Source organism: Lipotes vexillifer, unplaced genomic scaffold (genome assembly GCF_000442215.2).
Source record: "Lipotes vexillifer unplaced genomic scaffold, Lipotes_vexillifer_v1.1 scaffold521, whole genome shotgun sequence".
Taxonomy (NCBI): domain Eukaryota; kingdom Metazoa; phylum Chordata; class Mammalia; order Artiodactyla; family Lipotidae; genus Lipotes; species Lipotes vexillifer.
Genome location: NW_006778737.1, coordinates 1,668,693 through 1,680,040, shown reverse-complemented (window position 1 = coordinate 1,680,040; position 11,348 = coordinate 1,668,693). Strand labels below are relative to the sequence as shown.

At 42.5% G+C, this 11,348-nt stretch overlaps 1 protein-coding gene across 1 annotated transcript in view; it reads left to right on the top strand.

The window, feature by feature from the left end:
• Positions 1–365: 365 nt before the first annotated feature.
• Positions 366–11,348, top strand: part of DENND6A (DENN domain containing 6A) — a 53,540-nt gene continuing 42,557 nt past the window's right edge. Inside the window, exon 1 of the mRNA XM_007451769.1 lies at positions 366–653. Coding sequence (XP_007451831.1) covers positions 417–653 — 237 coding nt within the window. The 5' untranslated portion in view covers positions 366–416. The remainder of the gene's footprint in view (positions 654–11,348) is intronic.

Below are 11,348 nucleotides of genomic sequence, written 5' to 3'. Positions count from 1 at the left end.
GCACATCATCTGGCACAAAGTAAGTGCTCAATAAATGTTAGCCACCGTTACCATTATGTTCTAACAATTTGATAATACCTTATAATTATGAACGGCGTCATTCCAAGAATAATTCATTCCTTGGTCATTGGACTGCGAAGGAGGATTCCAGGATTCACTGCTTCAGTCTTGAAGAGCTTTAAAGTAAGGAGGCTTCACAATCCTAGTCAAGGGCCTGCGCGACGTCTTTTACTCCGGGAGGCGGTACAGGAGGAGCCAGGCAGAGCCGGGCTCCCAGGGTCACATGGGCCGCGGCCCCGCCCCGGCCGAGCCCGTCCCCCGCGGCTGCGGCAGCTGTGGCTGCGTCTGCGCGGAGCCGAGCGCGCTCTGTAGCGCGGTCCGCAGTGGAGGCGGCGCAAACAGCCAGGGGGCGGCGGATGGCTCTGCGGGGCCTGGCCGGCTCGGGGCCCGGCTCCCGCGGGCCGCTGGATCAGGCGGGGGCAGCGGACGAGGAACGCGAGGCGCCGGCCGTGGTGGCGGCGGGAGACGCGCTAGAGGACGTTGAAGAGGACGAGGGCCGCAGCCGGGGCCTGCTGCGCTGGGACGGCTTCTCAGCCTGGCTGCATTGCGTGTGTGTGGTGGGCTTCGACCTGGAGCTGGGCCAAGCCGTGGAGGTGAGGCCCGGCCGCACCTGGCCCCCGCGCCCCGTCCCGGTCCCCGCGCTGGGGCAGCCCCAGCAGAGCTTGTGGCCCGCGGGCCGACCGGCCTGGACCCTGCCCGCTGCGCATCCGGGCGTGGCCGGCAGCCCCTCCGCCGTCTGCCGGGCTGCGGTCCAGAGGAAGTTCCCGTGGGAGGATCGTGGGCTGTGGCTAAGGGTGAAAAGTTCTCTCTAGCCCCCTCCTAAATACTTCTTGATGGCCCTGTTTTCTTTTCTTTCTTTCTTTTTTTTTTTTTTAACCCGGTGTCACAGGAATAACTAGAATGGTTAGCGGCACCCAGAGAAGACTGCAGGCAGGATGTTTGGGACTTTTTCAAGAAGCAAACAATGCCCCTGACATATGGTGAACTATAATAGACCTCACACAACCAACTTCTTTTAGACTCATGGATTGTTTTGGTCATTTGCAGCGACTCTCAGAACATTCCGCTCAGCCTGAGCCGAAATGCTTGTCTCAGCAGGGGTTTTCTCCTTTTCCTCCTTTTTGTTCCTCATCTCTGTTATTTCTTGATGTTGCTTCTGAGACGGCCTGAAAGCTAATAGCAAGATGAACCTAAGGAAAATGGTTCGCTTGTGAATTTGTCAAGTTTTCCATTTTTATAGCGCCTTGTTGAAAGGCCTTGTAATCTTGACATTATTTAGGGTTTCTTTTGTAGCATAAGAGATTGCTTGTCTTTACGTAGCCAAGAAAAACGTAGAGTCAGAAGGACCTATGTTTAGAAGATTTTTTTGTTTGTTTTGGTGACAATGACAGATTTTAATGAATCATCTCATTCTGACTTTAGTGGCATGAGTGGGCTATGAAAATTGGCCAGGGAGGTGTTTCTTAATGTGGAGTGTGTATTCAGCCTGTCTTCTCTGTGTTTTATCATTACACAGCTCAATACACTTTAAGTTTCCACTAAGATTTAGGCATTATCTTGGTTGCTGAGCAGACGTATATGAAAGATATACTCTAACCTATATTTATAGAGTAAGACTACAATTTAGAGGAGAACCAAGAATTAATCACACCAGCAGATAGGGCTAAATGCAGTGCCTGGCATGTGACAGTGTTCAGTAAAAAATTGATAGAGTGAGTGAATACATGAACAGTACTTTGAGATGGAAACAACAGTTCCCAAAGACTGTGAAGAAGAGATTTATGTCATCTATCATTTACACTGACATATTAACCTGAAGCTATGTGTATAGCAAAATAAGATTTAATCAGAAAGCATAGGATTGAGTTGTTGTAGTCGATTACATTTTTGAATAGTTAAAGGAGATCCTTTTGGACTCTGACCATTTCGGCATTCTTTATAACGTGTTTTTTTCTGACCTAATAAACAATACTTAGCAAGTATTAAGGTGCTACAAAAATGTGAATCACTGAGACTATTTTGAATTTCATTTCCCATAGTATATATGCTATTGCACAGAGTTTTCTTTAGGTCTTTGGCTCTTCACATTTTTTTTTTTTTTTTTTTTTACCTCTTTATTAGATTTTGCGGCACGCGGGCCTCTCACTGTTGTGGCCCCTCCCGCTGCGGAGCACAGGCTCCAGACGCGCAGGCTCAGCGGCCATGGCCCACGGGCCCAGCCGCTCCGCGGCGGCATGCGGGATCCTCCCGGACCCGGGCACGAACCCGTGTCCCCTGCATCGGCAGGCGGACTCTCAACCACTGCGCCACCAGGGAAGCCCCTTCACATTTTTAAAAGGTCCAGAATGCAGATAAGTTATGAACTTCATGAACTCTCTCCCTAAGGAAAATGGTAATACAAAATCATGTATATGCTTCCATTGACTGGGGGTCATTTATGGAGTTTCTGTTGCATTGTCCTCAGGTTAAGAATCACTGATTTTAGAAAGTGTAGGGTGAGGGGGGGAAGATTCCCTAATAAAGGATCCCAAGAAAGATAAACACATTGAGAGGCAACACAATTTAATTTTGTTTTGTTTTCCTGAGAAATGTAGAATATTGCCACTTTTAAAATGAAGAAAAAGAAATACAAATTAATAATTAATGTAACAAAATAGTTGAAAATATATTTCACTTTTGTAATATGGCCATATCCAGGCCAAAAATGGACAGGAGGGGTGGCTGTAATGGGGCAAGAAGGTAAGTATAGAATTGTGTTGGAGAAATGACTTAATAGCCCCACCCTACTTCCTATAATGGACAACCATAGGGATTCAGAAGGGAAGTTAATTAAATAGGTTAAAAACTAAGTTTGGACAGTATATCCTCCAACTCAGTTGTGTTATCAGAAATGCAGTCATTTAGTCTTAGGCTTGAGAGAGACTTAAGAAGTCAGTTCTGCCATGATAGAAAGTACCAGCTGCAAATTTTAAATGCATAAACAATGCCACTTATTTAAGCTTAAATCCCTACTAAAGAGATAATGTAGAATATTGACCAAGAACTCAGACCCTAGAGCTAGACTGCCTAGGCTTGAATCTGTGTGACTTGGGGTACGTTACTTAGCTCATCTGAGCCTCACACTCCTCTGTGACAGGATAACAGTGCCTGTATCATGGCTCTGTTGTGAGGATTACGTAAGTTAATGTTGATGAAGCATTTGGAACAGTGCCTTGGACTCATTAAGACCTAGGTAAGTCTGTATTTGGGAAGCACTGAAATTCTCTTTTTCATTTTCAATGAAGAGAACCCCTAACTTTTGCTTTGTGAAGATGAGGCCTCTGGACCTTAGTTTTCTCACTAGAAAAATGAAGTTGAAGTACTAGAATCAGTATTCTTTTTTTTTTTTTTTTTTGCGGTACGCGGGCCTCTCACTCTTGTGGCCTCTCCCGTTGTGGAGCACAGGCTCCGGACGCGCAGGCACTGGACGTGCAGGCTCAGCGGCCATGGCTCACGGGCCCAGCCGCTCCGCGGCATGTGGGATCTTCCCGGACCGGGGCACGAACCCGTGCCCCCTGCATTGGCAGGCGGACTCTCAACCACTGTGCCACCAGTGAAGCCCGAATTAGTATTCTTTTTAAAGTAGGGGAACTTTTTTTCTGGGTAGATGAAAATCAGATGTACCTCAGTGGCTAATCTGGTTGAAATGGGGCCTGTGTGTATATATTTGGTTGTGGACGACAGAAACTAAGCTATAGCTGAAGGAGAAAAGGCACATTTGCTGTAAGGCCACAGAGGTGTTTCAAGATGTCCAAGGTACAAACCTAGAGGGACTTCCAGAAAATGGCTAGAGCCCAGAACCAGAGAAGTCTCTTGTTTATTCTCTTGTTTTATGGATTTTGTTCATGCTTCATGCTCTCCTTTAAACTAACTTCTCTGCTTCTATGATCTTTATGGCGAAGTTGCCCTTTTCGGCCACTTCAGCGAAGAGAGTGAATGTCATTCTCATTCCAAACACCGGAGGAAGGTACTCAGGCCTGGTTTGGAGCAGATTCTCACTCTGCTATAATCAGCTGAAAACCTGAGTGGTTGGAGGAGTGGTCTGTGTTGCATAAAATGTCTATTGGGAGCCCTGTCCTAGAAGAAGGGGACAGTAAAGGGGGTCTTTTGAGCTGGGAAGAGACTGCAAAAGGTGTTGACTACAGGAGGTGTGCTCAGCTTCTTTCTTTTCCCCTGAGATGGCTCTGGCATCACCACAGTGACACTAAGGGTCCTCTGGAACAAGGTTTGAAATCCTCTGAATTTTATGTACTCTGTGTCACTTCCAGCTCTGTGAAATTACCTGATTTTATAATAAAGCCTTAGTTAATTATCTGAATCCAGAATTGCCTCATTCCAGTTTTTTTTTTTCTCATTGAGTAATAATATGTTCCCTTTCTTGGCAAGAAAGGGAATTATAAACACTAGAAAACATCACTCAATTATATTAAGAGATTAATACTTGGCATTTTTGTTAATGCTTTTTTTCTTTATATAATTTTGTATCTGTCAAGGATTAGTTTGATTGTTAAGATCAGAAATCCTCTCAAATAAATTTAAGTGAAGAGAAATTGATTGTAAGGAATCTTTTGGAACCAGTTTCAGGAAGCAGGGTTGAACCTCATGGGATTTGGAAAGCCCCAGGCTTTTGCCTTTGTCTCTATGTAGCTGTGTGGTCTTTTGTCTTTGCTTCTCTTTGCATGTCTGTTCTATTCTCTGTGCTGAGGCTGATTTCCTCTGCAAGGGTCTCAATTTCTGCTCCCCCATTTCACTTGATTTTGGGTTTCCATGGTACTGATATTAGCCAAACTTCTACTTTTGTATTCTGGAACCAGGCAGAAGCTTAATTCAAATACTAGACTATCTGATTGGTTCAGCGTGGGTCAGGTGCTCCCTTTTGTTCAGTCAGCTGCCGTAAGGAGACAGTGTTTCAGTAACTGTAGTGGCCACTTAGGCTCACCCCTGCAAAAGGAGGGGACACTTGAAAGCGTGGTCTGGGCAGCAGTCCCCCAAATAGGTCTGCTATAAGTGTCTGCCATTACTGATAAGCATTCTCACAATTTGCCATATCGTTAAAGAGTCCTCATAAATATTTTTTTATGGACCATAATTTAACCATTTTCCCTAATTTGGATATTTAGTCGTTTCTTTTTTTCTTCATAGTGTGAAGAGTTGTTTGCCACCTGTACACACTTCCTTAGAGATGGTCTTCATTTTTTGAGGGCCTTTAAATCATGTGAACTCACGGAACTCACAGAACATCATGGGAGGTGACACATCTGTAATTTGAGATTACCTCTTGAACCTCTCCAACCCCCCCCCCCAATTTTATAAGAATCGAGAAATCATTGGTGGCTTTCCCCCTGTTGAAGGCTATGACCTATCAACTTTTTGGGCAGAATATCAATCTAGTGAAAAGAGTACAAGCTTTGGGGTGTTGAACATATGTTAATTGTCCGATTTTTGACCAGTTTCTTCAGTTCTCTGAGTCTCATTTTCCTCAATTATAAAATGGCAAAATAATATCCTGAGCATTGTTGGAGGTACTGAGATAAAGCATGTAAAACTTAATATCTATCATTTAATGCATACCCAATATGTTAGACCCCCTTTTAAAAAATATTTTTTAAATTTTGTTTTATTTTTTTATTTTTGGCTGCATTGGGTCTTCATTGCTGCCCGCGGGCTTTCTCTAGTTGCGGCGAGCAGGGGCTACTCTTTGTTGTGGTGCACGGGCTTCTCATTGCAGTGGCTTCTCTTGTTGTGGAGCACTGGCTATAGGAGTTTGGGCTTCAGTAGTTGTGACATGCGGGCTCAGTAGTTGTGCCACGTGGGCTCTAGAGCACAGGCTCAGTAATTGTGGCGCACAGGCTTAATTGCTCCGTGGCATGTGAAAGCTCCTGGACCAGGGATCGAACCCGTGTACCCTGAATTGACAGGTGGATTCTTTTCTTTTCTTTTTTTTTTTTTTTTTGTTGTACGCGGGCCTCTTACTGTTGTGGCCTCTCCCGTTGCAGAGTACAGGCCCCGGACGCGCAGGCTCAGCGGCCATGGCTTACGGGCCCAGCCGCTCCGCGGCATGTGGTGTCTTCCCAGACCGGGGCACGAACCCGTGTCCCCGGCATCGGCAGGCGGACTCTCAACCACTGTACCACCAGGGAAGCTCGACAGGTGGATTCTTAAGCACTGCGTCACCAGGGAAGTCCCTAGCCCCTTTTTTATAATTAGTGTCCTTGCACATTCAATAATCAGTGTGGGCCTACCTTGGCTCTTCCCTCACTCCTATTATTTTGCCTTATATTTATTAAAAAAACACACAGCTTTGGATGTGAATCATCCAAGCTAAACTTGTGTCAGTCACAAGTACTTAAAGCACTTTCTGGGAATCAAGTTTATTAGGTTTCACTTTGCTGATAATCTATGACCTAGCCTATTTGTATGTACATATATGTGTACATACATATATGTATATGTACATAGTTTGTATTTCACCTCTTTGGTGAAAAGAATTTCAGGCTAGTTAAATTATCTATAAAAAGCAGGACAATTTATAATCATTTCATTACTGATTCCCCCCCTACTTTTTTTCTAACAAATTGAAGATAAATCCCTGCTTTGGGGTGAAGGCAAACTTATGCTGTTTTTAAAAGAGCAGGTAGCAGAATTGACTCCCCTTTTTTTCCCACTTCTGTTTTTTGTTGAGTCACTGCCTATTTATTCCCCCTTATCCCCTAACAGGGTGGAACCTGGAGTAGTCAGCACAGTTTTCTTTATCTTAGCAAAGTTTCTGTTTATTTTTCTGAGAAGGATAAAGGCAGTGTGTGAAAGGTTTTCGTGTTTCTTCCTCTCTTCTGAGTGACCCATAGCCTCAGTAATTTGATCCTCAGCATGTTCACTGTTTTAATTGAAATGGGTGTGTATAATTGCATGGGGTTATACTGTCTCATTGAACCATCTATTCAGATATTTACTGGGCAACTACCATATCCAGACAATGGTATGTTCTGGAGATAAAGCCTTGATTATCCCTTCCTCATTGAGTTTGCAGTCTAGCCTGGAAGGTAGACCATTCAACAGTGAATGATAGGATAGGATTTGCAGGGTACTAATAATGGCCTTTAAATTTCCTTGTGAAATAGTAGCACTTCGTGGTAGCTTGATGTAGTTCTATGATTTGAGGGTTAAAACCTTAGTGACCTCTTGAGCTTCTTAGGCTCCCAGATTCTACAAAAGCTTCCTTGGTGTTACTAATCTCTGATTCAGTTATGAAAGTATATAATCTGGAGATAGTCTGGGACGTTCTCCTGTCTAGTTAGTTCTTTCACAAGTACTTTATGTTTTTGTACTTACTGTGATGAATGATGTGAAACATGGAAAACTGTACCTAAACTTTACTTTTTTTTGAGAAATGCTTTACCGTCCATTCCATTTTCAAACTGATCAAGTTTTCTAGTAGAGTAATTTAACTTCAATCTTGAGAAAGCAGGAACCTTAGACTTGAGGATACTGTGATTTCAGGCCATTTTTTCCACTTTTTAAAGTAAGTAATTCTCATTGAAGTGTAACACACATGTAGAAAAGTGCACAAATCCTAAATCTGTATTTTGGTGAATTTTCAAAAAATGAATACACCATGTCATGACCCTAGAGATCAAGAAGCAATATTATTACTGCCCCCAAATTTCCCTTACATCCTCTTTCAGTCACGACCCATTCTCCTTTCCCCTTCAGCTCCTGGCAACCACTTATCTACTTTGTCTCTATGGATTCTCCTTTTCTGTATATTTCATATGAATGGAATCATACAACACGTGGCCTTTTGTGTCTGGCTTCTTTCACTTAGTATGTTTTCAAGATTCATCCATGTTGTAGTATGTATTGGTACTTCATTCCTTTTTATGGTTGAGTTTTATATCATTATATGGATACATCACTTTTTTTTTTTATAAGTTTATTTATTTACTTATTTTTGGCTGTGTTGGGTCTTTGTTGCTTTGCGCGGGCTTTCTCTAGTTGCGGCGAGTGGGGGCTACTCTTTGTTGCAGTGCGCGGGCTTCTCATTGCGGTGGCTTCTCTTGTGGAGCACAGGCTCTAGGCGGGTGGGCTTCAGTAGTTGTGGCATGTGGGCTCAGTAGTTGTGGTGCATGGGCTTAGTTGCTCCGCCGCATGTGGGATCTTCCCAGACCAGGGCTCTAACCCGTGTCCCCTGCCTTAGCAGGCGGATTCTTAACCACTGCGCCACCAGGGAAGTCCGGATACATCACATTTTGTTTATCCGTTCATCATTTGATGGAAATTTGGATTGTTTCCACTTTTTGGCTAAGATGAATAATGCTGTTATGAATGTTTGTGTACAAGTTTTTGTGTGGTTGTATGCTTTTCACTTCTCTTGGGTGTATACCTAGGAGTGAAATTGCTGGGTCATATGCTAACTCCATGTTTAAATTTTTTTTTTTTGGCTGCTTTGGGTCGTTGTTGCTGTGCACGGGCTTTCTCTAGTTGCAGCAAGCCAGGGATACCCTTCGTTGCAGTGCGTGGGCTTCTCATTGCGGTGGCTTCTCTTATTGTGGAACACGGGCTCTAGGCTCGTAGGCTTCAGTAATTGCAGCATGGGGGCTCAGTAGTTGTGGTGCATGGGCTCTAGAAAGCAGGCTCAGTAGTTGTGGCGCACGGGCTTAGTTGTTCCGTAGTACGTGGGACCTTCCTGGACCAGGGATCGAACCCGTGTCCCCTGCATTGGCAGGCGGATTCTTAACCACTTTGCCATCAGGGAAGTCCTCCATGTTTAATTTTATGAGAAGCTACTAAATGGTTTTCCAATGTGACTTCATTTTCACATTTTCATCAGTAATGTATGAGGCTCCTGATTTCTCCATATCCTTGCTACCACTTTGTCCTTTTGATTACAGCCATCCTAGCAGTATGAGGTGGTATCTTACTGTAATTTTATTTGTTTTTCCCTAATAACTAATGACATTGAGCATCTTTTCATGTGCTTATTGGCCTTTTGTATATCTTTTTTGGAGAAATTTCAAGTCAGATCCTTTGCCCATTTAAACATTGGGTTATTTGACTTTTTATTGTTGAATTTTAAGAGTTCTTTATAGATCCTGTACTCTTGACCCTTATCAGATATATGATTTGCAGATACTTTCTCCCATTCTGCAGTTCGTCTTCACTTTCTTGGTAGTGTTCTTTGAAGTGCAAATGCTTTAAATTTTGATGAAGTCCAATTTATTTATGGTTGCCTGTGTTTTTGGTATCATAGCTTAGAAACCATTGTCTAATTCACAGTCATAAAGATTTATTCCTATATTTTCTTCTAAGAGTTTTATAGTTTTAGCTTTTACACTTAGGTATTTGATCCACTTTGGGTTACTTTTTGAATATGATGTGAAGTAGAGGTGTTACTTTTTTAAAAACCTTATTTTGAGATAATTTTAGAGTTACGAAAATAATTCGTTCAGCTTCCTTTAATGCTAACATTTTATATAAACATAGTACAATTATCAAATCTAAGAATATAACATTGGCATGATACTGTGTACTGAGCAACAGAATTTATTCAATTTCATTAGTTTTTCTATTAATGTCCTTTTTTTCAGGATCCAATCCAGGTTCCTGCATTGCATATAGGTGTCATAACTCCCTCTCCAATCTGTGGAAGTTCCTCAGTCTTTTCTTATATTTCATGACTTTGACACTTTGGAAGAATATTGGTCAGATATTTTGTAGTATATCTCTCAATTTGGGTTTTTCTGGTGTGTTCCTGTGATTAATCTGGGGTTATGCACTATTGAGAAGAATACCCCAGAAGTGATGTGCCCTTCTTGGTGCATCATATCAAAGAGTACATGGTGTTAAAATGTCTTATTATTGGTGATTTTAACCTTGATCACTTGGTTAAAATGATATCTGCCAGATTTATCCACTGTGAATTTACTGTTTTTCTCTTCATAATTAGTAAGTATTTATTTTGTGGGAGATACTTTGAGACTGTGCAGTATCTTGTTTCTCAGATTTGCTTGCTAATTTCAGCATCCAAAAGTGGATCTTTCCTGTAGTAACTATTATTACTCTGGTGTTCTAATAGTGATTTGCTATTTTCCTTATTCCTTCTACATTTATTAGTTGGAATTCTTTTTTTTAATACAGTATTTCAGTTTCATTTTTATTATTTTTATTTTTAAATATTTATTTATTTTTGGCTGCATTGGGTCTTTGTTGCTGTGTGCAGGCTTTCTCTAGTTGCAGTGAGCAGGGGCTACTCTTCGTTGCACGGGCTTCTAATTGCGGTGGCTTCTCTTGCTGCGGAGCACGGGCTCTCCAAGTGCATGGGCTTCAGTAGTTGTGGCACGCAGGCCCAGTAGTTGTGGCTCACAGGATTAGTTGCTCCACAGCATGTCAGATCTTCCTTGACCAGGGCTTGAACCCACGTCCCCTGCATTGGCAGGAGGATTCTTAACCACTGCACCAACAGGGAAGTTCCCAACAGGGAAGTCCCCAAGGTTGTGATGATGTTTGTTTGTGAGTTAATGTTTCTCTAGGAGATCAAGGCAAGGTTTCTTGGGAAATGTAGTCTCTGTCAGGCCTGGGACACCAGGCAGGGTCATGCAATAGAGACAGATACCCAGTCATATGGCATCAGGTAGACATCCATTCACACACAACTTGGGTGCATGGCAGGCATGAATTTTTCCCATGTCCAAATGATACTGGCAGTAAGTTAGCTGCTATTTCTAATTTTCCTCCTCCTGGGACCATGATTATTCTCATACTGAGTTGGGAATGCTAGACAGATGTAGATGTATGCAGAGAGATGTACCTTTGAATAGACCCATTTAAAACATTTTGTAATACTCTTTTCCAGTATATATATTAATATTTTTCTGAGACACATTTTTTCTATTGTAACATGATGTGAATGAAATATGTCATCATTTTTAAGCCTTAATAATTATATCAAATAAAACTCACTTTTCTCTTGGGTTATTACCTGGCCACCTCTCCCTTATTTGCTGTAACATGGGAGATCTTAACATAGGTAACAAAACCAGAGTGACATTAGTTGATGCTCTCTGTTCCCCTTTAATGCCACCCAGAATGCCAGTGGTTGGGGGAATAGAGATGCCTTTACTTGAGCTATGGAGAGACGACGTTTCAAGTGAGAGGCATCTCCAGGTACTGGAGCTAATCCACAGTTGATTATTTCCCATATAGCTATCAGGAGCTAACTGACTAAAACTAAACTAACAGTGATTGCCCAAACT